This window comes from Vulpes vulpes, chromosome 1, assembly GCF_048418805.1.
Source record: "Vulpes vulpes isolate BD-2025 chromosome 1, VulVul3, whole genome shotgun sequence".
In the NCBI taxonomy this organism is placed as follows: domain Eukaryota; kingdom Metazoa; phylum Chordata; class Mammalia; order Carnivora; family Canidae; genus Vulpes; species Vulpes vulpes.
Genome location: NC_132780.1, coordinates 174,202,810 through 174,229,088, shown reverse-complemented (window position 1 = coordinate 174,229,088; position 26,279 = coordinate 174,202,810). Strand labels below are relative to the sequence as shown.

Here is a 26,279-nt window from a genome sequence, read left to right as displayed (position 1 = left end):
GTAGCTGGCTGCCCCTCCCAGAAATCATCCTGGTTGAAACTGATTGGATACTGCATTCCTTTGAACCTCTGCATGGTTCCAGGCAATTATGAATACAACTGAGAAAGGCTGTTTTTTGTTTTTATGTTTACCAAAGAATACCGAATGTCTAAACAGCTGAGGTTTTACTAGAAACTAGACCTCAAGGCAGCTGAACTGCTTAGAATTTGGAGGGCCAACTCCTACAGAGGGTCCATGTGATGTCCAAATCAGACGTAGCAAAGATTGCTCATTGCCAAGGCCGTAGGGCTTTGACCCTGACCTATTTTCAGTGGCCTGGGAGTCCACAGCCATTGAAAGACTATGCATTCACTTCGGGTGGGGGAAAACTTAAACAAATCTGACCATGGAGGTCCTGGTGTTTGGGGAACTAAGCCAATCAACAGGAGATCCCATCTCATTTTTGAAGGGTGACTTACCGCCCACTTGCAGGAACTCTCCAGTAGACTGGCCATAGCGGTGTACACTGTGCTCAAAGGCTTTCTTCAGCGTGGAACCTTTTAATTGGATCAGGTCAAAGGTTTCCCCAAAGGGCAGTACAGCAGCCAGGTTCTCCCAGGTAATTGTGCCTGAGGGTAGTTGTGGATGAGGAAAGAAGAAAAACAGCTTGAGAATAAGCTTACCCCAAGAAACCAGTTTCCTTTAGGACTGATGGAAGTGAGGGAGACATGAGGCTCTGGGAAGGCTATTAGGACAGCATCCGCTGTATGAGTGGTTCCCAACACTTAGGGAGGAATGGATTCAAGAGGCCTCTGCACATGCTCTCTACCACTGGGCATGATGGCAGGAGCTTAGAGATGGCTGTGGCTCCATCGGTCCCTGGTGCTCTTCCCTGGAGTTCCGGCTTACAGCTGGATCTTCAGTGGGTGTTAAGCAATGCTCAGTTCCTCCAGACAGGCAGTGTGTCCCTGCCACCTGTCCCTGTTTGATAATGAGACGAACTCGCGGCTTTACCTGAGACTGCCTGGTTTTGACAGCATATTAGGGACGACTGCAAGAGTGTCCGGAATATCTAACTGGTTTGTTTTCCCATATGATATCCTGGTGTCTGTAAAAGCACTAAAAGAATTTAATCCAGTAGGGTGTTTTTTTCCAGCACAGGAGACTGGCAATTTGCCCCTTTCTCTTTCCAGATATCAAGGAGGAGACTGTCAGTATTTTGAATTAATCGGCAATAATTAGTATTTGGCTTTGTGAGTTGGAAGTTTAGATCAAGACTGGGTTCCATTAGCGCTAGCTGCTACCTCTGTGTGTGACCACATATGAGAACACACAAGCCCGTGTGTGTCCTTCGGGTTAGGCACGGACTTGAGCAGCAGTGGCCTCAAACCGAAGAGACTGACACTGTGGTATATGGCTGACGGCAGAAGTGAGTCGAGGCTCCCGCGGGCAGGGTTAGAGACAGAACATGCGGAGTTAAAGACCCCGAGCCTGGGAAGCCTACCGTTGTTCCGCTCGTCAATGGGCGACCGAATGGCACCTCCATTTAAAATGCACATGGACACATGGTTCCAGGACACTTCATCCGAGTGTCTAATATTGTTGTTAATCTGCAACAGTAGCGCGAATTTACATTAGTTATTCTAGATTTTCTTCCTCAGATCAGTTCCAGGAATTTGGTTTGCTCCATTGAGGAAATAAAGCTGCTTCTTTCCTGTTCCTGTGTTCCCAGAGATTTCTCAGGTATAATAGAACTAGTTTTATGTTCTGAGAAGCAAAAATAAGAAATTGTGACACGTGTCCCATGTCAGACTCTTAGAAACAAGTAGGTCTGAGTCCCCTTTCCTAAGACCCCTGTACTCACAGGCCGGTGGGCGTCCGCAGAACGGGCTCTTGTGTCGGGACAGGGGACAGGGCTTCCGTGCAGACCGGCCTGCGGTGCCCTCCCCCCAGCCCCCCTGCCTCCTGCAGGCGCCGCACTCGCTCCTGAAGGCGGGACCAAAAGCCTTTCCACTCCCCACCTCCTGTCCACAGGATCCCTGGCCTCCATGCCAGGTCCTCAGCCAATTCCCAAGTTGGCAGTCTTGGAGGCACAGAGACAGCCTCCTGAAACTGCAGAGTCATTTCGTTCTTTTCTTTTACAAAACATATGTTCAGTTACAAGAAATAAGATGAATACATTCTGCTTTGAAAAAAAAATAGTGCAAAAGCAAACGTTTTCTTATAGTTGCCTCAGTCTCTTACAGAGAAGTAAGCACTGCTAACAGCTTATTTCCTTCCAGACCTTTCTCTAAACATTCCCATACTGGCTTCTCTTTAACTACTTCTTTTGCAGGACTGCACAATGCTGAGGAGCCGGCACTGATCTTACCTTCCAAAGTGTGAACACTGTCACTTACTCAGCAGTCAGTTATTGAGTGTGCATATGCCAGGCACCTTGCCAAGCACAAAAAATCAGCCCACTGGGTGCAGGCTTTGGTGGGAGCACGGAGTCTGATCTGCGAACCCTGGCTCAGTGTGGCCCCTGTGGAGCTGCCACGGCCAGTCTGCAGACAGGTAGACAGAGGGGTATTTTCATGGGTGATGTGTTCAGCCACAGTTATAATTACATGTTGTCATTCTCTGCTTGTGAAGGAGGCTCTCCCAGTGACATAAGGCCTTGTTCTCTGGAGCCAAGAGGACAGGTCAGTGAGACATTCTGGCCAGGTTAGACCCACGCAGATGTGTTTTATCTACTAGGTCTGCATCTCCATAGTGAAGTTTTGTGTGTTCAGACCATCTTAAAAAAGGAAAGTAACACCCAAAATGAACACCTTCCAATAAAGGCTTCGGTTCTCATAAAGCAATGAAGTGAGAGTGAGCTGGTCTATTCGGGCACCTTCCCAAGGTACTCATTATGAATCCATCCCAAGCTTTTATTTGGGCACTAATTTTTTAAAACCCTCTATTCTGTAACTACCAGGTTATCGCCCCTTGAATCCTTCCCCCCTCACTCTTCCCTCCTGAGGCACACGCCCTGTACTCCTGGGGACCACTCACCATAGCATCACAAATCAGGTTGCCCATGTTGCATTCCTTAAAGCGGCATGATTGAGTGGAGCCATCCAGATAGACAACTGTTTTCCCCAATTCCTGAGTAGAATAATTATCTAATTTTATCCTCCATTTGTTAATGTCTGCTTTTATGCTTGGATCTAGAAGTATGAAAAAAAAAAAAAGTCAGTCTGCAGTTAAGGCAGGCTCACAGTGGCCTAAATTTTGGAGAAGGAATCAAAGATCATTTAGCTTACCTGTTGTGACTATACATTTCTTTATTATAATTTGTCTACATTTTAGTTTGTGAAATTTCTTCAGAAAATTCTGTTCCTTGGTAATAAAACCAGGAATGGATCTTAATTTAAGGATGCATTGAGGATCCTTTCTTTAAAAAGAAGATTTATTTTAGGAAGAGAGAGAGAGCATACGTGTGCAAGTGCATGCATCCTCGAGTGGGGTGGTGGGGGAGAGGGAGGGAGAAAATCTCAAGCTGACTCCCCACTGAGTGCAGAGCCCGACTCAGGGCTCAATGTGGAGCTCGGCCTCATGACTGTGGGATCATGAGCCAAAACCAAGAGTCAGATGCTTAACCAACTGAGCCACCCAGGTGCTCCAGATGCGCTGAATATCCTAACATCAACTCATCACACCTGAATGAGCACCTGTGGGCCCACCTGGGATAGCATTAGTAGTGGTGGCAGGGGAGGGGTGGAGTGGTGGGGGCAATGATGAAAGGCCTCCAGTGTAGGTAGAAAGGGCCTGCTGAGGTTCTGCTGTCTGTGTGGTCCTGGCCTTTCCCTCTGGATACCGAGAGGACTGTGTTGTGACCACAGGCTCTGCAAGGCACCCCACTGACCATCCTTTCCTAATCAGATCTTGGTAAGCAGTAAATTATCCTCTGACAAATAAAGAAACTGAAAATCATCGAGACTGGGCAACTTGTCATAGGCATGCTGCTCCTGGTCATGGCGCTGGGGTTGGAGCCCTGCTCTACCTCGCGTGAACCTTTGCTTCAGTGAGCAGCTCTCTTCTGGAGAGGAGTTGAAAGTGGCTCTAACAAACCCAAGTGAAGCTTGAAAAGGCACAAGAAGCAGTGACACAGTATCTGATGCTGAGAGGACTTAGGGAAGCCAATGGGATTTAGGGCGTTTGGGAGATTGGTGTTCCAATCTCCTTAACCATGAAGAGGGCATATTTAGGAGAGAACTCAATTCTTTTAAGGTGTTAGAGTCTTGTCCTGAAACATTAACAACAGAAGTCCAGCCATCTAAGTTTTGGATTGGTGGAACCCTCCACTGAGTTTCACGCACCTTCGAGAATGCTGCTGTTGAGAAGAATGGGGTTTCCATGTGAAGCGATGACATTTCCTTTTTCATCAAACTCAACCTTCAAATAGCCTAGGTATTTGCCAAAAGCATAGGCCTGGACCACAGGAACCTTCCGCCCATCATCAGATGTGACTATAAATGGGTACTTCCCAGCAGGCACCTCTTTGGAAGGTGGAGTTCCTAAAATAGAAGAGCCAAAGCTGATCAAGTCAGCCCTGTACATGGCTGGCTGTAGGCCAGCAGGCCACTGGCCAGATGACAAAGAATTCTGAATGGATGATTTGCTAGCTGCTGCCCTACATTGGTCTTTTAAGGCTGTGCTTGGGCAGCTGTCCCTGTTTCCAAAGGCCCTTTGGCAGGTGAATCCTTCCATTTTCAACTCAGCAGGCATTTCTGAAGCTCTTAAGTCCATAGTCCTGTGCCTCGTGCAGCGGGGGACACAAAGATGCAATACTGCATAGACTCTCCTACCTTCATCCCGACCCGGGCTCCATTCCCAGGAGCTGAGGCAGACTAGCCGAGCCACCTCACTTCCCTGCATTTCAGTTTCCTCACCTGTAAAATAGTTGTAATAACAATTCCTATTTCACAGGGCTTTTGAGAGGATTAAATGTCTAAGTTCCTAGCATAGTACCTGGCACACAGTAGAAAATAAAGGTAGGGATGCCTGGGGGGCTCAGTGGTTGAGCGTCTGCCTTTGGTTTGGGGCATGATCCCCAGCTCATCAGGCTCCCCATGGGAAGCCTGCTTCTCACTCTGCCTGTGTCTCTGCCTGTCTCTCTGTCTCTCATGAAAAAAAAAAATCTTTTTAAAAAAAGAAAATAAATTTCTCTCCCTTAGGAGGGGATGGCAACCTCTAGAAACCCTAGACACATGATCTAGAGCTTGGAATCCCTAATGGAAGCTGAACAGAAGTGGCAAAGCTTGTTGTTAGGTTTTGCTGCCAAAATCCACAACCCTTTAAGAGCCACATTGACTGGCCAACTAGCATGCACACGACTCACGCAGCCAGACCCCACATGGGCCAGGTTCTGCTGACTTCTGTCTCAAAGGGATCCCCGTGGAGAGCCTGGGAGCGGACTCATCCTCCAGAGGCTGAAGGGCTCCCTCTGCTACTGCCTCCCGGACACGTGCTTGCATGAGGGCGGGGACTCCGGCCTCTAATCACTTGGCAGGTTTCAGTTCTGTAACTGCGACGCTCCTGCAGGTCACTGCGGTTCACATCTCACCGCGGAGACACGGTCCTGGTTTGGCTGCTTTGAATCAGAGACTACAAGAACAGGTACCCTTGACCCACTACTGTTGCTATCACCCCCCAACACCCTTGACCAACACCCCTGACCAGTCCTTCCTATTAGGTCACACAGGGCCCAGGAAACTGTGGCACGTGCTCACAGGGACCAGTTAGGAGAGCTGGCCCCTAGATCTCATTTAATCTTCTAAGCATCCCACGAGGCAGCTTCTATTACTGTCCTTACTTTACAGATGAGAACACGGATTGTCATAGGCGGTGTGCCCAAGGTCACACTGGTATGTGTGTTATGTGTGGTGTGTCTGGTATGTGAAAGAGACCAGACGGAAAAGCGGGGCTGGGAGGCCCTCGAGCTGATGTTCTCCCCACTACCCCACACAGCCTACAATTGCTAGTCTCAGAAAGCCTGCAAGAGCTGGTTGCTAAAGGCCACTTACTAAATCGAATGCAAGCCCAGAGGCCGCACCTTGCACCCCAAGCTATTTCCAGGCTTCTCCTTTCACCTAAGACAAGATGGGGGTGGACATTATGAAAAACCTGCTCCTTCCCTGCTCTTATGCCAAGAGCGGTGCCCACATTCCACCTCAAGAAACATAGAGCAGAAGTGCAGCAAATACCAGCCCCTCATAAGCAGAAAACATCTATTGCCAACCTTAATTTCCCATTTTCTTGCTCCCTCTGGAAAAAAAAAGCCCAAAGTTTTGGAACTTTACTTTTACTAAGGCCCCTGACTTGAGACCCAGTGCAGGGCCTGTCCCATGGCCATTCGCAGTGTAAGCCTCAGGAGAGGATTGGCAGACGTTGGCTCTAACGGCTCTAGATGATCTCGCGCGCTGCAGGGCAGCAGGGAAGGTCACCACTGTCCTCATCCTCATCTGGTCTGTGTTGGCTCTGATCCCGGCAAGCCTGGAGCCTGCACCAGCCCCCTCACCCGCTGCGGAGGGAAGGTTAGAGGCGGGTTCCTCCCCGAGCCCAGACACGCAGGTGCCAAGTGGGGGCTGCAGTTCCCAACATGTCCACAAGATGGCAGAGAAAACCCCATCCGGGGGGAAAGGCACTAAATCAGTCCAGAATGGACTGGCAGTTTCCTGGAAATCCTAGAGAAGGGCAAGCCTGGCTTTTTTAGCCTTTAGTATTGCACCTCACACTGACATAACCAAACCTAAGGTGAACGTAACAGGATTTTGGCGAACGGGTCAAATGCCTCCTCGCATGAGCATGCCCTCTACAAACAGGAGCTGCTAACCCCAGCTCTAGTCTGACAGGGGACGTTCTCTGGTTCTGAAACGCCTCGATGTTCCTTTTGTTAGAACATAAAACTTGTCGCCTGCTTCTTAAAAGGACTTAATCAGGAACAAGGAGGATGCTTCCCAGTGGCTTAGGCAGCCGCTGGCCCATTTTGGCTAATCTCTGCCTCTGCCACAGCGGAGTGCTCTCTGCTCCCCTCAACTTGGCAACCTCAGAAACCACTGGCAGAGAAAGCAATCCGGGGCCTCATATTTTCCATACCATCCCATTCAGCCAGAGATGCTTAGGCCTCTACACGAAGCCACACATCTGTCTTTGGAAACCCAACTTGTCATCCTGGCAGGAGAGAAACTGTTCACCAGAACATTATTCCAGCTGTCTAGCAAATAAATAATCTGGGAACCAAACGTGGAGAAACCGTGGGATTGTGGGCTGACATTTAGACTTGGTAAATGGGGCACTTCCTAGCACGGTGCAAATGCCAGACAGAACTTCCAGGGCTCGGCCCGGGGGCCCTGGTCACAGCAGCTCCTCAGGAATGTGACAGTTCCAAGTACAGGCCTGGACCACTGCCCTGCCAGTAGCCAGAAGGGGCTAAGGCGGTGGATCATGTGGTGACAGAGGTGCCAGGGAACAGGCCTTTGACATGGTTTTCAGTTGGCTGAATGAATTAGAGAATGTTTCAGGGGAGTCCTGGCTACCATTTTAATGTATGTGGGAACTGGTTTGAGAATTTCCATACTTCCTACGTGGTACATACGTACAATGAAATATTAGCCATAAAAACGGATGAGATCATGCTATTTGCAACAGCGATGGACCTCGAGGGTACTGTAGTAAGTGAAGTAAGTCAGACTGCGAAAGACAAATAACCACATGACTTCAGTCTTATGTGGAATGAAGAAACAAAACAAATCAATTACACAAAAAGCAGAATCAGACTTACAGACACAGAGAAAACACTGGGGGTTGCTGGAGGGAAGGTGGGGAAAGGGATTGGGAAAAACATGTGAAGGGAGTGGGAGATACAGGCTCCCAGTTATGGAATGAAGAAGTCATGGGAATAAGAGGCACAGCACCGGGAGTACAGTCACTGCCCACACCTGTTTCCTCTGGTTGGTTCTCTCAGCTCACTTAATAAAGCACATGTCAGCAGTCCTCACTGATGCCCAGAGATGGTTCTTTATTGGAGAGGGTTTCCCTGTCCTGTGGATGTGGTAAATACTGAGACCACTTCCTTGTCTTAAAAGGCAAGCTTCTCTAAACTTCAAGAACGAAAATTAATGGAGATGAACAATGATTGCAAACAACACCAAAGCCTCTCGCCCCGCTCGCTGATTCTGGTGAAGCAGAGGCAGGGCCAACCCTTCACATGGCATCTGGCCTCTGGCTGCAGCACAAGGAACAAGTGTTAGCTTTCTCCGCTGTCTTATCTATAATTACATATGACCCCATTTGTTTCGAGAAGGAAATCCTGTCGCCCTTATAAATCATTTACGTTCTAAAAATGAAACAGTTTAAATTTCATATTCAATAAACGTGTGCCTACTTGAAGAAGCAATGAAAATAAGGTGTTTAATAAAAACTGAGCAAATAAAGAAATCTCACTTTTAAAGGAGCTGTTAATATTCACTCAACGGTCCCGGGCACTTGCCTTCAGCCACGGACATGGCCAAGAGTCCTGCTGGACACTTCCAGACTAATGAAGAGAGAGAGGTGAAGCCTGCTGGCCTGGGATGGAGGGAGGAGCCCAGGAGACAGGTTTTGCTAAGCCTGACAGCCAGGTCTCTAGGGAATAAGGGGTGAGAGGCTTTAAGGTAAAGCCAGGAGCCTATGATAAAGGAGGTGGACAGCGGGGCTCTGGAAATGGAGCCATCCCAGATGAGAACTCAGTTTCAGCCTGTGGCCTGACAAGTGAAGTTGCTGAAATGGAATAGAGGTGACAGTCACGTGTTGAGAGGATAAGGGACTCTGCACCTTGGGTAGGGGATCAGCCATCCACATGGAACACTCTGCCAGGATGAAGGCAGGAGCTGGGGCAGCGAGGAAGGCCAGAAGTTGAGTGACACTGGGGGGGTAGCTTAGAGACCATTAGATGACAGTGAGAAGGAGGGGACCGAGTGGTAGAGCCTGGAGGTAGGAGCCTCAAAGAAGTTAGAGGTATATTGAAGTTCACTGCAGTAACCTAAGTAAGTTATAAGGTGTTCTACCAAAAACAGTTTTATTTCCCCAAACTGGAAAGTAAGCAATCTATTCTATTCTATTTATTTTAAAGATTTTATTTATTCATTCATGAAAGACACACACACACACACACACACACAGAAAGAGAGAGAGAGAGAGGCAGAGACACAGGCAGAGACACAGGCAGAGGGAGAAGCAGGCTCCATGCAGGGAGCCTGACGCAGGACCCGATCCCGGGTCTCCAGGATCACGCCCTGGGCCAAAGGCAGGTGCCAAACCACCGAGCCACCCAGGGATTCCCAAGCAATCTATTTTAACTATATTTTTATTCACGAATCATATTTAACCTCACTTAAGTTATGCTAATTCCAAAAACAATTCAGAGGAGCTTTTTTTGAAGGCTGTGAAAATTTATTTAAACAGGCAAATATGCTTCATCCCCTCCCATGTCCAGGAATTACCTTTAATTGTTAAGTTCATCCCTCAAAATGGTGGGTATCAACACTGAATAGTTTCATGAGAATAACTTTAATCTTGCTAAGCAATCATGCAATGTGAAATAAATGACTAAGACTCTAGGGGCAGTTTTTCAGAGACTGTAATTATCTACTTCAAGATTTATGTATGAACAAGTCATAATTTTTATCCCCATATCTCTCTTTTATTCAGTCATTCATCATTAAGTAAATTTATCTACTTGGCAAGAGGCACATTCTGTTTTGTAGGACTTCATTGGCTGGAACAAAGTGACAGAGACAAAAGGACAGGCTACAGCATTAGTGGGAAGTCAGGCATGTTCACCAAACCTTTTCAGGCCCATCAGGGCGCACTAATTGATGGTCACACACCAAGGCCATGGAAGACCAATTGGTGCTGGAAGCCGGCAGTGGTTAAGATGGTGTGAAGGCAAATCATGAGGAACATGGGGATGACTTTAGCATTGAACGGAGTCAAAGATTCCTTTGACTCTTTATGCTCTGTTTCGGTCATGCTTCATTCAGAGCTGAGTTTTTAAAAAATGTGGGCCAACTACTATATGAGGAAATTAATTTAATGGGTGGTCACTGACACTTAAAAAAAAATGAAACAGTAGTACGCAGGGTGCACTCTAGGTTCTCTGTGAAAGTTTTCTGTGTGCGCTGGTGGGGGTGTGTGTGCGCGCATGCTGGGTCTTCAATCACAACGCCTTTCTTACTCCTTTCTTACTCTGCATCATAGTCAATACAGTCTGAAGCCACTACTCCACAGGACGAGGTGGCTGAGGCACACATCTAGCCCTCTCTGTGTGCCCTGGGGCTTCTGACACTGCCTCAGAGCAAAGCTAAGAAAAGGCTCCAGGGGAGGGCATTTCACAGGCCGCATCCACACAGCTCAAGTACTAGGCCCTGTCCTGGGGCACCTCACCTGTACCCCTCCAATACCGACATGAAGTCATAGGGACCTTTTATTTTATTTTTTTTTATTTATTTTTTTTTAATTTTTTTTTTATTTATTTATGATAGTCACAGAGAGAGAGAGAGAGAGGCAGAGATACAGGCAGAGGGAGAAGCAGGCTCCATGCACCGGGAGCCTGACGTGGGATTCGATCCCGGGTCTCCAGGATCGCGCCCTGGGCCAAAGGCAGGCGCCAAACCGCTGCGCCACCCAGGGATCCCATAGGGACCTTGTATAATAGGGTATTTCCATCCTGCTTCTGCAGATGAGGAAATCGGGCAGGATCCCACCACCCATCAGTGGCACAGCCACCCCGACACCAGAGTCTACCCAGCGCTGCCCCAGGACTTGCTCCAGTGGGACGTGCCCCTGGTCTGGAGCTCTCAGCCCGTCTAGCTGCCCTGGAGCTACTCCAGTGGCTCTCAGACGTTTGACTGCAACACTGCTCACGCTAAGAAATGCACATCACTGTCAGCGCCTGCCACCGTCCTTGACATGGGTACATACTGCGTGCCACGTCCTTGGAGCTGTTCTCATCGCTTCATACACCTCTTTCCACGAAACAGTACGTATTCCTGTGAGTAATGTAAGTACCTAACCTATTTTTGTCTAGTCTGTTAAAATTCTTTAACCCATTGCATTGATTTCACAACCACTAATGGATATAGTCTAGTTTGAAATTATTCCCTAGCCTGTGTTCATCAAGAGGTAAAATACTTAGGAAGGAACTGAATTAAGAAGGAATCAACTATGTGAATACTGGGGCCTTATTTTCTTAAGGGAAGGCCAGCCCCACCTTGTAGAGTAAAGTAGTTCATCAGCATCACCGTTTCGGTCGGTATATTTTGACTGGCAGGCGGCTTCCACACCACTGCGTGCCAGGAGGCAACTAGTTACAGTTCATAAAGTGTTCTCCCACGTATAAATACACCACCTCCCCTAAGTCTCACAACAATGTGGAACGTTGAGCGTTATCAGCTCCATTCTGAAGCAAAGCTAATAGGTTCAGACAGGATGAGTGACCTGATGACGGTCTCTGATGTCAATCAGGAGGGAAGACTTTGGGGCAGCCTGGGTGGCTCGGCTGTTCAGTGCCACCTTCAGCGTAGGGCGTGATCCTGGAGACCCAAGATCGAGTCCCCTGTCAGGCTCCCTGCATGGAGCCTGCTTCTCCCTCTGCCTGTGTCTCTGCCACTGTGTGTGTGTCTCATGAATAAATAAATAAATAATATTTTTTAAAAAAAGGAAGGAAGCCTTCGGACCTAATATTGTTTCTTTCTTTTCTTTTTAGAATTCATGTCTCTTTTTCTGATTGCAAAAGCAACATGCATTCATTATTTGAAAATAATCAAAAGTGCTAAGAAGAGAGTAAAAATTGCCTGTATGTTCTTCTGAGTGATATCCCCTTTTACCATTTGTCAAAGATTTTTAAAAAGTTTTATTTGTTTATTTGAGAGAGCAAGAGTGAGAGCGAGAGCGAGAGAGTACAAGCAGGGAGAGGGAGACGGAGAAGCCGACTCCCTGATTATCAGGGAGCCTGACTCAGGGCTCGATTCCAGGACCCCAGGATCATGTGAAGGCAAATGCTTCACTGAATAAGCCACCTAGGTGCCCCCCGCCTTAACATTTTTTTTTCTATTTCAGGTACTTTTTATTTTTGCTTTTATAAAAGTAGTATCAGCTTAGTGCATACAGAGATGGGCAAAGCAGCAACCTCCTCAAGGAGGAGTGTTCCCCACCAAAGCTTTCTTCCCGCTGTTGCTAGAAGTCAATTACTAGCCAAGCCCTCCTCTTCCTCTTCTTCCTTTTCTTAAAAGTCCTTCAAAGTTCCATGCAGTGGTGATGGGGGAGGGAGGATGGTATGGTAGGAAAGAGTCACTGAGCCAGACTCAAAAGTTTTGGGACATTATTGCTTCAATATGGAAGGGAAAAAAGAGGTTTTTCTCACTAAAACTACCTAACACCAAGGAGAGAGAGATACAGGGAGGGTAGGAGGGAGAGCTATAGGGGAGAAGAGGGCAAGGGAGGGAGGGAACAGGTATACTTTCAGGAGCATTGGGGCCTATGGTATCTGGGACGCTCACAGTCCTAGTAGGAAGTAGAGTTAGGACATGAGCCCAGAGTTCCAGCTCCTGCTACCTGTGAACCTACAAATTGAATTTGTCACCCTGACCTGTGAAAGCCTGATTTACATTATTTTGTTTACACTTAATTTTTTTATATGACATGTTGCTTTTTGGTATAAACTGACTTTTGGCAGGAGCCTGGTAATCTTTTTATTTTATAATGTATTTTGTACATATGTTTTATATATATTTATAATATACATAAATAAATGGAATTGACATAATCATGAAACCAATAAATTATTCTTAATAATGTCTCTGAATAAGGGCAGCCCCGGTGGCTCAGCGGTTTAGTGCCACCTTTGGCCCAGGGTGTGACCCTGGAGACCTGGGATCGAGTCCCATGTCAGGCTCCTTGCATGGAGCCTGCTTCTCCCTCTGCCTGTGTCTCTGCCTCTCTCTCTCTCTCTCTCTCTCTCTGTCTCTCATGAATAAATAAATAAAATCTTAAAAAAAAAATAATGTCTCTGAATAAGATTTACACATGTTACCATGTATGTGTATTACATATATATTACAGGTTACAAAATATATGTAATTTATATTATGTTAAATAGTAGTAAAAATATTAAAAATATTTAAAAAAACAAAAAACAAAGTAAGTTATCTAGACATCCTGGCCAGTATAATCCTTTTGAAACAATTACCTGTGTAAAGGAATGTGTTGGAGTGTCCTCCTACCACGATGTCCACACCCTTCACTTTCTGAGCGATGAGTTTATCCATTTCGAAACCAGAGTGTCCCAGTGCAATGATTTTGTTCACATTTAGAGTTTTCAGCTTATCTACTTCAGGCTGCAATGCAGTGATTTCATCTTCAAATACTAAATTCCTTCCTAAGGAACAAAATAAATAAGATGGACATTTATTAATCATTTTTATCATATGACCTATTACACATACTAACATGTAGAGTAAAAACAGCTTTATCTACTAAAGCTCTTAAATCACAAAACCAAAACTATTTATAAATTAAACATAAAATCCCTAGGAAAGCCAAAAAAATTCACATCAATATCCTTAGTTATATTCACTTCGTGTTGCACACTGGGTTTGGGTTGTGAATGATATTATGTTGCACTAATTCAATTGTCAGCTATGAGGAGGCTTCAGACCTGGAGACCTATCTATTTTTCAAAAATGTGTTTTTAGACTTAGACTTCCCTTATGCCAAGGCAGAAAATGCCTGAGCCCATGAGCCTGTTGTGTGATATGTATGTCAAGTCATTACGTTGTTCATTCACTTATACAGTGCTGTGTGTTGGTTATAGCTCAATAAAGCTGAGGGGGAAACAGCCCAGATTAGTACCTCTAAGGCTTCGTTTGCAGGTTCAAGATAATCAGTCTTCAAACTTAAATATATGTCAGCAACTAGTCCTTGTTGATACCGGGCCTTGTTCATTTGCTAAGCTCAATATTAGAGCATCACTGAGCTCTGCATTAGACAGGGTCTCCTCCGGTACAGCTGGCGCTGGCAGTGTGCACATCTCTGGCTGCTTCCTCCCCCCTGTCGTGCCCCCCGTGGTACAGGCTGCTGAGTGTGGGTGTGACTGTGCAGACCCAGGCCTGAAAATTAGCCACCCACAGAGGTGCCACATCAGACTGGCAGCCCTGTCACTAGTTCATAGGCACCACTTCAACGTCAGGAGTTGCAGCAGCTTGGCCACCATCGTCTGCCATGAAAACATCAGGAGTAATATGCTTCTTGGTGACCACTCCAAGAAGTCCGGGCTCCCTGCTCACCCCTTGGTGCCATGTCACCTTCTCTGCGCATTCCCTGAGCCTCCCTCTAAATTGACAAGGTGCACCCACCCCCACCCCCCTGACACATTTGCCATCCCCCCTACCGCTTAGCACCTTCTGACATGCCAAATATTCTACTCATTTATTTGCCTACAAAATCTATAAGCTGCAGTAGGTAACGATTTTTTTTTTTGGTCGGCATCCCTGTGCCTAGGCACGTAGCCACTCAGAGGAAAGAAAGGATGAATGAATGAAGGAGAATCTACTATCCTCTGCTTTAGTTTGGCTGGCAAGAAGGAAGAAAAATTCAGAGAAGTGCCTCAGAGGACAAAGGAATGAATGTGTTCTAACACATCAGGGGTCTCTCGGGATCAGTCATCACACATGTAAGAAAGCATGGCATATATTTCAGGATATCTTGAGAGGTTGCAGGAATTTCATTATCCAGCTAAAATAGATGCAATGTGCTAGGACTATCAATTATTCCTGTGGGCACCCAGGCTATGAGGGCCAGAGGGAAGGGGCTGGATGAGAGGCCAGAGATCTGTAAGAAGAACCTACTTGCTGGGCCTGTAGTCTTGGCAGAAGCAAGGGTCCCCAGAAACACTGATCTACCTCTCCCCAGCACCAGCATCAGTCCCTGCACCATCCAGCCTTTCTCTCCTGGGAATGCTGGGAGGCCATCACCTCTCCAGACACAGCAGCCCGCTAAAGGGCTAATATGGGGTGCTATCAGAGTCCCAGCAGAGGGATGATTGCCTTTGTCTTTCCACCCTCTTTTCTTATTGGTGATTATTCCAGAAGGGATAACGCTTTTCTCCCCATCATGCCTGAACTCCTTGGTCAGTGACTGAGAAGGCCCTACAATCCAGTCCTTGCCCAACTTTTTGCTTTCCCTGCTGGGAACCTCTGTTCCAGGAAACTGAATTCTTTGCTCTTTTGTGATTGGGGCCCCCATACGTCACTGCTCTCACTGTTCATTCTGGCAATATTTATTGAGAAGGAAGGAGAGGACCATGGTCAGGTTGGGTGGGGTGGAGAGCAACCCAGTGTTGTCAGCTAGTCCCGCTGACGTGACCACACCGTGCTTAGAAGAGCACGTCTGAAACACTCTGAAAGCTGGTGACTCATCATATCCACTACAGCCAACTGGCTCAACAACAGCTCCTTGTTGACTGTGTCACACAGTGTGCAAAGGCTTGGACACCTGGGGACAGATGCCTACCTGCCACATGGAGGGCCTGATAATCCCCACCTCCTTTGCCAGTAGGGAGCAGAGAAGCCCTGTGCCTGGCCTGCCTCCCAGCCTCCCAGCCGCTGCAGGACTTACTCCCCTCAGAGCAGCACCGGGCCACATAGGACCCAGCATGGCTGACCTTCCCGTTCTTTCCAATGGCCTGGACCAACCACAACAATAAATGTATCACTTTTCTAATCGTTAGATGAGTGTATGTCTTTTTTCAGTGAATTCTTTTTTTTAAAGATTTATTCATTTATTCATTTATGATAGACATAGAGAGAGAGAGAGACAGGCAGAGACACAGGAGGAGGGAGAAGCAGGCTCCATGCTGGGAGCCCGACGTGGGACTCGATCCCGGGACTCCAGGATCATGCCCTGGGCCAAAGGCAGGCGCCAAACTGCTGAGCCACCCAGAGATCCCTTTATCAGTGAATTCTTTTTTTTTTTTTTATATCAGTGAATTCTTAATGAAAACCTGGCTCCTAGTTTTCCTTCTCCTGTTTTTTTTCTTTTTTCCACTATGTTCAGAACCACAAGGGGAGCCACCCATCACCACACAATACTACTACAATGCCATTGTACTAAATTCCTTATGCTGTACCTTTATTCCTGTTAGTTTCCATTTTTTTTCCTTCAAATATGGGAAGAAAATTGGTTTGGATAATTTAGAAAAAAAAACCATTTTCGTTCTCACTACCAAAGTGTTTTGGTGAAAGTGTTCCTGTAAAAGTGGCCCAAAAATGTTTCTTGAATACCTTCAGGATTATATATGTATGTAAGTATAAATAAAATATTTATATTAGATCATATATACTGTGAGACCTTTCAAGGATATGTATTCCTCAGAAAACCAAATACAACAAGATCATTAAAAAGAGATAAATAATGAAAAGGGAGAAAGGAGAGTTAACTAGACAGATACTAACCATACTAAAAAAGCAAAGGTAAGGTAAACTGAGGTAAAACCCTAGACCTGAGCGCTCTGGCTCCACAGGAAAAAGGGCAGTGAGTTATGGTTCATTCTCCAGTAAATGACTGTGATGTTTAGCACTGGATGTAAATGGCTTTCTTGTCCATCCTGAATGGATACTGGATTAAACAAAGATACCGTGTAGGTCAACAAAGAAGTTCACTGAACAAAATACCAATGTCTTTAAGTAGTTTAGAATAATATTGAAACCACCAGACTGGATTTATCAACATTATTCTAAGTATACCATTTGCCCAACACCACACATTGTTCCTACTTGTACCTACAGTCCGTAAAAATAATGCCAAGCTCTGACTTAATATATCTCTTTGCAAGGAACGATTGCTATAGTAGAAAATACCTGGATTTGAGAGAAAAGGGGTTTCTTTTGAAGTATATCCAACAATTCCCACAACTTCATCACCAACAGGAAGAATTTTATATGGCAAATAAAGTCCTGATATTTGAGATGCTAGTGGCCCCTTTGCTTTGATATTTGCACTCAGAATTGGAAATCTGGCCTCTTTGAGGAGTGGATCAATCAGTCCTTCTACACCATTATCAAATTCATGATTTCCCAGTGCCTAGTAGAAAGGGAAAAAGAGAACAAGAATTAGGTACTCTGGAATTTCTAGCAAAAACATACTGTAAAGGATATTGTATTAGCCCCCTCAAACCTGATGGGGCTCTAGGAGCTGACCTCATGACCTCTGCCACCCTCACGCCCAGAGATGTTACTCAGTGACCCTGGGGTTGGACCCCAGGGCCCATGGACCCACAGATCACCAGGCTCATTTGAGAATTGCTTCCCAGGTCCCACACCACCTATTGAAGGTGGCATCAATGCATTTAAGGGTCACCTGGAAAGCTGGCTCCATGTCCACTGTCCTGCCATCCCCAGATCCAGGGCAAGTTCCAGAATCTGCATTTCCTAATTGGCTGCATTGCCCAGCCTCTTCAAGTTCCGTTCTCTCTCATAAACCCACGTTTGAATCCACCTGCCTGACCATTCCGAGCACCCAGCTGCTGGGGGAATGATTACAATCAACAGGACTTCAGCAAAAGACGACTGGAAATGTATTGTTGATAGAGAGACCAGAGCCTCTCCTCATCCCATCTCCCATCTCCCGGGCTATTACTCCCTGATGCTCCCACAGCTGTTTCTTCCCAAGGACTGTGTGTTCCTCTGTTTCTTCGGGGAAAATGAGGATCCCCAAAGGCAAACAGGTGGCATGCTCCACATTGTACAGGGTGGCACAGGTTTCCTCCTTCGGGCAGCTCTGGGTCGCCCTGGGTTTCATTCCCAGCAGTTCCCCATCCAAGGCACATCAGGACGGTGCAATGTTGCTGACCTGCCCGAGCACAGGACTTGCGGTGGGGAGCTGGTTAGAGACGCCCGCACCTCCCACCTTCTTTCTTCTCTCCCATTCCTCACTGCTCCGGGAGGTGCCGCTGGGTTCAAAACCACCACTTTGACATCTGGCAGCCTCCCCCAGAGGAACCCTGACAAAACACGCCATTCCAGCCACCTCCCCTGAAAGCCCTTCCGCCCCTTCCTCCTTTGGCCTCCTAGCATAGCCCATCTCGGCTAGGGACCTGCTTACCTGCTCTGGCAGGCTGCTAACTTAGCACTCAAACCAGGAGTCTCTAACTTTCACACCTGCTTTGACTTCACTTAGCAGGTCATCTGGGAACAGACCTGGCAGTGCCGGCTGGTGACCCTGACCTCCTGAATTCTCTTACGGGCCCCATTCCCTTCCTAGCACATTCCACACTCTGAAGGCATGTTCAGCATGTTCGTGGGGTCCCTGCCAGCCTGTGTGCTCCCTGAGCCACTGCGTCCCGCTGCCTCCACCCTGCTCAGCACTGTGGCCCCTCACGAACTCGCAAGCACCCACATTTACCGTGCTCAAAGCCCCTTCCTCCAGTACTTTCCACATTGGCCCAAGCTGCCACCATCTACCCAGTCAAGGAAGCCAGAAACCTGGGGCAGCTGAATGCCCCCCACTTGCTCGCTCTGGCCCTTCCCTCACCAGTATCCCATCTTTGCCTAAATGCTCCGTTTCATTCATCTTCCTGTGTGCATTCCTCGCCTGTTCCCTCCTGGACCACTGCCACAGCCTCCTCACTGGCTTCAGCTGGCACCATTCCCTGCTCTAAACCGTTCAACATAGTGCTGCCAGAAAAATCTTTCTAAAATGTCAATTTCTAAATTGACAGTTTATCTTGTCAAACTCAACCGTAAGGTCCTATGGTGACTTTCCACTGCTCTTGGGATAAAATTCAACATCCGGAGCTCACTGAGCAATAAGGCTCTTTGAGATCTGATCTTGCCTTCCCCTCCAGCCTTATTTCTGACACCCACCACCCGCTCAAGTATAAGACAACTGGGCAGGGCTCGCACCACCACTTATGAACTTGACCTGAGCACACTCGTAAACCGCGGCTTTCTCTGGAAGAGCAGTGAATAAAAGAAAGGTTGTAATGAAAATGAGTCAGCATTTACTAAGCACTTGCTACACACCAGCATCATGCAAAGTGATTTTGTAAGAAAACCTGGTTCTGTGCTGTGAGATTGGTATTATTACTATTATCATTTTACAGATGAGAAAAACTGAGACCTGGAGACATTTAATAAATAGTTCAAGGTCATGCAATTGGTAAGTGGTAGAGCAGGGATTAGAAGCACTTCTGTTTGACTCCTAATTGGCTGCATTAATTGGCTGCAACTTCTTCACCTCTATGCTTGGGTATGAAGAGCTTTGTATAAGGCCTAGTAGATAGGGAGCACTCGGAATGAGATCCTAAGTACTTGCAGTTTTCATGATCTCACTCATCTTTGTCCCTTTGTATATAACAGGAAAATGTTTGATTGAAATACAGATAGGTAGATGAACAGAATGCAGTACATAGAATAGAATAGAATAGAATAGAATAGAATAGAAGTATTCCTTTTTCCTACCATGCCTTTACTACCTTATTCAATCAATGGCTTTAGCTCCTAAAGTGTTATGATCCTTCCAGAAGAGATACTTCCCAAGAACCCTTCACTGAGTTCCCTGAGTTAGGTGTATTTCCTCTGCTCTGATGGTCGCCTCTGTGCACCCCGCACCTGCCCACTCAGGCCCTCTAGCGCCCAGCACGATCCCAGGAGCAGAGCAACGGTGCACCACTGAATGAATAACTAAAGGAGCAGAAGAGTCTCTAACAAATTTCTTTCTTCTATACACAGCTATCTTTTCCTATGAAAATTCCTTTGCAGAAAAATTCCTTTTGAAATACTTATTTTTTTTTAATAAACTCCGCTTTTCATTTCCCCACCTTGACTTTCTCTCATCCGTTTCTCCTCCTCCATTGCATTGATTACAACTTCATTATTCGTGAGCTATTGGGAAGGAGAGGCACACCACTCACTTGAGTCTACTTGCTCTCTGTTGACATACAGCAGGTGCTTAAGAAATGTGTTAAATAAACTTTTTTTAAGTTTTTACTTAAACTACAGTTAGTTAACATACAGTATTATATTAGTTTTAGGTGTACAATATAGAAATACATTGATTCTTATTCATTTCTATTACTTTTATTAATATGAGAATAGCTCAGGAAAAGCCTGTTCAAGAGCAGAGCAATGAAGGATAGAACACATCAGGGCAGGTTACCTTTCCACATTCCGTTACATCTTACAGAGCATTTGTAGTACAAACATAAGAAAATTTGTGCAAATTCATACTGCAGTATCATTCTGCCTTTTTTGGTCCTTTGTGAAAATTCCTGTACCTTTCCTTAAGTGTGCTCATCAGTTTTTTGCTGCTCTGTCCAAAGCTCCCCTTCATGATTTTAATAACCAATCCCGATCTGAGCTAAACTGTTACCTGCCATTTTTTTTAAAGATTTTACTTATTCATGAGACACACAGAGAGAGAGAGAGAGAGAGAGAGAAAGGGCAGAGACACAGGCAGAAGGAGAAGCAGGCTCCATGTGGGGAGCCCAACATGGGACTCGATCCCCTGTCTCCAGGATCATGCCCTGGGCGGAAGGCAGGTGCCAAACCGCTGAGCCACCCAGGCTACCCCGTTACCTGCCATTATTGCTATAATCCTCACATCAGGCAAGTGTTTTTTTCTGACCTAAATCATATTCTTATGTTCTCTCCCTCTTTATTTACTTTCCAATTGTTTCATTTCTAACATTGCATTCATTTACTAACCCTATTCATCATTCACTGATCCTAGATCTATGACAATCTTGTGTATTTTTTACTATAAACACTAAATTTCTTCAAATGCACTTTTCTGTAATTTAAGGAAGCTGAGTATAGTGAAATGACCTTCAAAATTTCCAACATCAGAATCACAGAAACCTAATGTAAGCCTCTGGTCTAGCCCTGTCAGACTTCACCCTCACTGCTTCCGTCGTGTAGAAACCCAGAACACTATCTATCATCTATCTATCTATCTAATCTTATCTATTTAAAGATTTTATCTATTTATTAATGAGGCACAGAAAGAGAGGCAGAGAACCCGGAAGAGGGAGGAGAAGCGGGCTTCATGCAAGGAGCCCAAGGCGGGACTTGATTCTGGGAATCGGGGATCATGCCTCAAGTCAAAGGCAGATGTTCAACCGCTGAGCCACCCAGGGATCCCCAAAACACTATTTAAAAAGACAAAAAAGAAAAAACTGGTGCTCTTATATGAAAAAAAACTTTTTTCACTTCCATCTAGCCCAGCCAAGAATGTTCAACTGCCTAAACTCCTGAAATGTTGCTGGCATTTAAAGCAGAACACAAATGAAACTGTAAGGACAGAAAGAGATCTGATTCTTTGTGATTCTTCTTAAATAAACTCGTTAAATCAACTCCGAGGTGAGGAATAGAGGCTCATTTGTTTAACACCTTCTGTAGGGGGCTGTTAATATTTACATTTGATGTGGATAATGTGTCAAAGTCTAGTGGCTTTGGAGAAACGCTCTGCTGCCTAAAGATAAAGCCCAGAAGGCTTTTCATGGGAAGGAGCAATGGAAGAATGAAACTTCTGGCTCTAAGTTTCTTGTTGGATTACTAACAACACCCTGCAGTGAGGAGTGAGGGAAAGCCTGTGTCTACACTTCAGTTGTCATTCTTATGAATTCTGGATACAGGCCAAAGCCGACCTTCCATTTGTGGATAAACAATATCATCATGTAGATAAATTTCCAGGTGACTATGAGGCGACTACATCTCTAATCATTTTATTTCCAAATGCACCATATGCTAAACAGAATTGAAACTAACGTTCAATCATTGTCTCTTGGATACAGTGCAAACAAACACATGATGTCATGTCATTCTCCACCTCTTCCTCTGTCCATGAAAGATGCCAACCAATTGATTGAATTCATCTTTCCTACTGTGTTCAAACTGAGCCTCAGAATCCTTCTTACCTTAGCCCCGCAGGGAGTTACTGTCAATCAAGTGGAGCTGGCATTGGAGATGAAATTATTTTTCATGCTTGCCTTAAGATAGTAATTATGTGCGGAATCTATTTATTGACTTCCAACAACAGCATATACATTGAGTAACAAATGTTAGAGACCATGCTTGGAAAGAAAGAGGAAAGAATACTTTCTGATTTTTCTCTTTCCCGTGTTTGTTCCATGTGTAGTGTGGCTGGAATCTACTACGGAATCCAGCAGTCACCCTGACATGCTGCTGCCCGACCACATTGTCCTCTGAGCCTGTGTGCCAACTTCCATGCTTTTTCTTTCCCAAAGCACTTCCTAGGAGGAGCTGATATTTATTCATTTCCTCATTTCACCTGTTAATAATGTGCCGTTGGTACTAAGGCACTGGTACCGAACAAGTGGATGGAACACTCCTTGGGCCGAGAGTGAGAGAAAAAATGCCCTCTGTTGTAGGAGTGGGTTCACCTGAGCCTTGATGCTGGGATTTATTTATGGTCTGCAGGAGGGGACACCAAAGTCAGTGGCCATCTGACACCCTTCCACGAAGGTCTTTCATTATTTTGGAATATTCTACTTTCATGGAAAAATCTTCCCTTTCTGATCTCTGCAGTTACAGCTGATTGATCAAAGCAGTTTATTAATAATATGCATTAATTGACTCCCATAATTCATTTAAAATGTCTCTAACAGAGGTGGAATATTTGGTAAATATTTACCAAACAAATGAACAAGTAAATAAATAATTGGTGAGTGTGGAGGAAAGAGGCAGAGAATTAATTCTGAAGGCTGGAGCCTTGGTCCTCTGCCTCTGGGCTGGTTGCCATTAGCGGCCTCCCCCCATGTCACCCGGAACCCTGTACCAGTGTCATCACATCTCCGTGTGGTGCATTGGGAAAAGAGGTTACAAGACACAGTCTCTCTGACTTCTAGTACCCAGCTGCTGAAGAGTTCTGTTTTGAAAGCCTCTGATGAATGGTCACAGTAGCCAGAGTAATAATTTTAGCAGTTAACTTGGCCATAGAACGCAAGGAAGCTGCAAAGCCCTGAGACCTGAAAAAGCCTCCTAGGACTAGAACCTGTTAGGCAACACCTCACACAGAGGCTGCATTCTCAACTGGGTTTCGTGTCCCAAAATAAATAAAGCTATGAAGAGGCTACAGTGGCTCAGCTCTGGCAAGCTCCTGGCCCGCTTCCTTGGTCAGACTCTACCTATAGGAGAATTTTTATTCCAAGTGTTACCAGAAAATTTAGATTTTTTTCCAATATTTGGAATGACCCCTCCTCCTCTTCATCCCAGGCCTGCCCAGCCTGAAGCCAGACACTGACAATGTGCCCTCTGGGCTGGGCCAGTGGGGCAGACACCGTAGGGAGCTGTCTGGGGTGTTTTGGTGGCCACTGCCCTCTCTTTCTCCCACACCCTCCCCATGGCTCCCCATTCCTCCCTATCTGCTGGCAATTGAGGAGTCCCCTGCCAGACCAACAACCAGTAGAGAAGGACACTTACCCAGTAAGCTTGTGAATGAGACACTTTTTTTTTTTTTAAGATTTTATTTATTCATTCATGAGAGACACACACACACACAGAGGCAGAGACATAGGCAGAGGGAGAAGCAGGCTCCATGCAGGGAGCCCTACGCGGGACTCAATCCCAGGACTCCAGGATCATGCCCTGGGCTGAAAAGCGGCACTAAAACTCTGAGCCACCTACGCGTCCCATGAATGAGACACTTGTGAGGATGCATGTGGTCCCAGATGTTGGAAGGGAGCTTCTACAACTACCAAGAAACACCCAGAGAAGCAGTGAAACACCTGCGCATCCCTCCCCCAGTCTCCCTGGGCCCCCTGTTGTGGCCAACCAGCAACGAAGTCCTGTGGGTACTGCTCCTACACCATCCTCTACCACACTCTTGCTGTCCCCGCTGCCTCCTCACTTCTCATCCAGACCTTTCTGGAGTCTTCAAAGCAGGTCTCCTGCCCACCAGGCTCACAAACTTCCTGCCCATTCATGGCAGGCTGCCAGAATGCATTTCCAAAAGACTGCATGCCACTGCTTCTAACCCCAGGTTTGAGTTCTCGCAAGGCCTCCCACCGCCCGCTGAAATCATAGTCCTGACTCCTCAGACATCACAGGAGCCCCTTCCTGACTTCTGTGAGCTGATTCATTTCCTCTATCAAACTTCAGGTGCCCTCAGTTCCAGGCACACTAAACTACCCAGGCAATATAGTGTCTTAGATGCAGCTCAATGTGACTTCCCTGTGAAGCCCTCTGTGTCACCCCCACAGTAGATGCCCAGTATCCGCGACACGCTGCACACACGTCTCTGATACCACTTGACCTCACTGTGGCTGTTGGCTCACACTTCTTTCTCCCAAAGGCAGCAGTGGCATCGACTCTCCTTTTATCCTCGGTGACACGAATGAACACCTGACACCGGTGCCCAGCAGATGTTTACTGAATGATAAAACCACCATTCCACCGGCTCCTTTTAAACAGTCCACCTTGCTCTTTGATTTGATAATGTGAGACAGTAAAACTTTCCAAAGGTGGCAGGATTGAAAAAAAGTTGGTAAATAGTTGAGCAATATCTTGTGAAATGAGAGAAACCAAGCTGCTCAGAAGCAGGTGAAAAGTTTGGCCAACTGCATCACTGTTTCCAGCTGACCCTCTCGGGGCAATTGGCCTGGTTCTCTTCATTTCCTGTGTTTTAAGTTTATTTTTCCACAACTTACTGGTCTTTGTGAATGAAGCAGATTTTTTTTTTTTTTAAGTCTGTTGAACTGTTTTGTGTGTCTTGTGTGTGTACGTGAGAACATTATTTAGATTTCATGATGGCAGTTAGGGAGAGAACGAAACTTTTTAGAGTCTTTTCCTATTGGAATTCTGCTGAGGAGACCAACTCTTTAGTCTTTCAAAAGATATCTGTATCTGAGTTAGATAGGGGACATTTCATAGCCTCAGCTTTGTTCACAGAAGACTGTAAAAATTACCAGGGAATTTGACATAAGGAAATTTCAAGGAAGAGTTTTTTTAAATACAAAAAATATGACAAAAAGAAGTTAAAACTCTCATGCTACATGGGCAGGCCCTGTTCACATATTAACTCATTTAAACCTTACAATGCTATTAGGTAGGTGCTACTATTTGTCCTTTTCATAGATGGGATTCTAAGGCACAGGGCTCCCACAACTAGCAAGTGGCAGAGCTGAGGTCTGAACAAAGGTAGTGAGGTTTAAGCACCCAGGACCTTAACCACTCTATCAAACTGCCCCTAATGTAAATACCTGGAAGGGATGGGTATCATTCAACCAGCTTTTTTTTTTTTTTTTAAGATTTTATTTATTTATTAATGAGAGACACAGAGAGAAAGAGGCAAACATAGCAGAGGGAGAAGCCGGCTCCCTGTGGGGAGATCGATGTGGGACTCAATCCCAGGACCCCTGGATCATGACCTGAGCTGAAGGCAGACACTCAACCACTGAGCCACTCAGGCGCCCCTCAGCTAGCTTCTTACAGGGTTCTAGAGTGCCAAGTAGCAAGGCCCTAGTCCTTGTCCTAAGGGAGCTGCTGACAGGGCAGACAGGGAGAGGACAAGACATGAGCACATCCATCTGTCCCTTCATCCATACACATGTAAAACAGATGGGGACCACAGGGAGGGCCGGGTGAGGGAGTCTGCCACTGCTGCTCTGCCAACGCCACTGTGCACGCTGCCTACTAGGGACTGGAGGCCCTCAGAGTGTGAGCCTCACCTCCTTGGCGTGGGTCAGGAGAAGCTCACAGGCAAATGACATCAGCTGTGTAAACAAATGAGGCAAGGAAAACTCAAGGGCTGAGGTAGTCAAATGTTCCAAGTGAAGACAAGAGGTTTAGGCATGATGTTACAAGAGAAAGATCGGAAGTAACTGATTTAAGTGCAGCGCAGTATTTGTGACACAGAGGAAAAGAATTTGTTTTAATCCACCGAAATCAACTGCAGTGTCAAAAAAGCCATTTGTCCGAAATCCACAAAACAGGTATTTAGCCAGTCATTTACACTCGGGAGGTAGCAACACACCCTGTCATGGGAAAGGCATGGGGAGGCCTGACCTGTTCCACAACAGGACTTAGTTGCCAATCATTCAGAAGACCCAACAACGACCTAAAGACGGGGTGATTACAAATTAGGTTTGAATTGACACATTTCTGGAGTTGTAGACCATTACTGGGGTTGGGTTGTGCTCCCTCTGGCCCCCGAGTCCTGGGCCAGGGCATGTTGGTCTTGGCAGCTGAACGTGGCCTCTGACTGATCAGAAAAGATCC

At 46.1% G+C, this 26,279-nt stretch overlaps 1 protein-coding gene across 1 annotated transcript in view; it reads right to left on the bottom strand.

Moving 5' to 3' along the window:
- NT5E (5'-nucleotidase ecto) overlaps window positions 1-26,279 on the bottom strand; it is a 40,597-nt gene that overhangs the window by 6,101 nt on the left and 8,217 nt on the right. The window contains exons 2-7 of the mRNA XM_072736803.1: window positions 16,902-17,124; window positions 13,235-13,423; window positions 4,326-4,523; window positions 3,019-3,173; window positions 1,484-1,589; window positions 459-608 (exon numbers count right to left, since the gene is read on the bottom strand). Coding sequence (XP_072592904.1) covers window positions 459-608; window positions 1,484-1,589; window positions 3,019-3,173; window positions 4,326-4,523; window positions 13,235-13,423; window positions 16,902-17,124 — 1,021 coding nt within the window. The remainder of the gene's footprint in view (window positions 1-458; window positions 609-1,483; window positions 1,590-3,018; window positions 3,174-4,325; window positions 4,524-13,234; window positions 13,424-16,901; window positions 17,125-26,279) is intronic.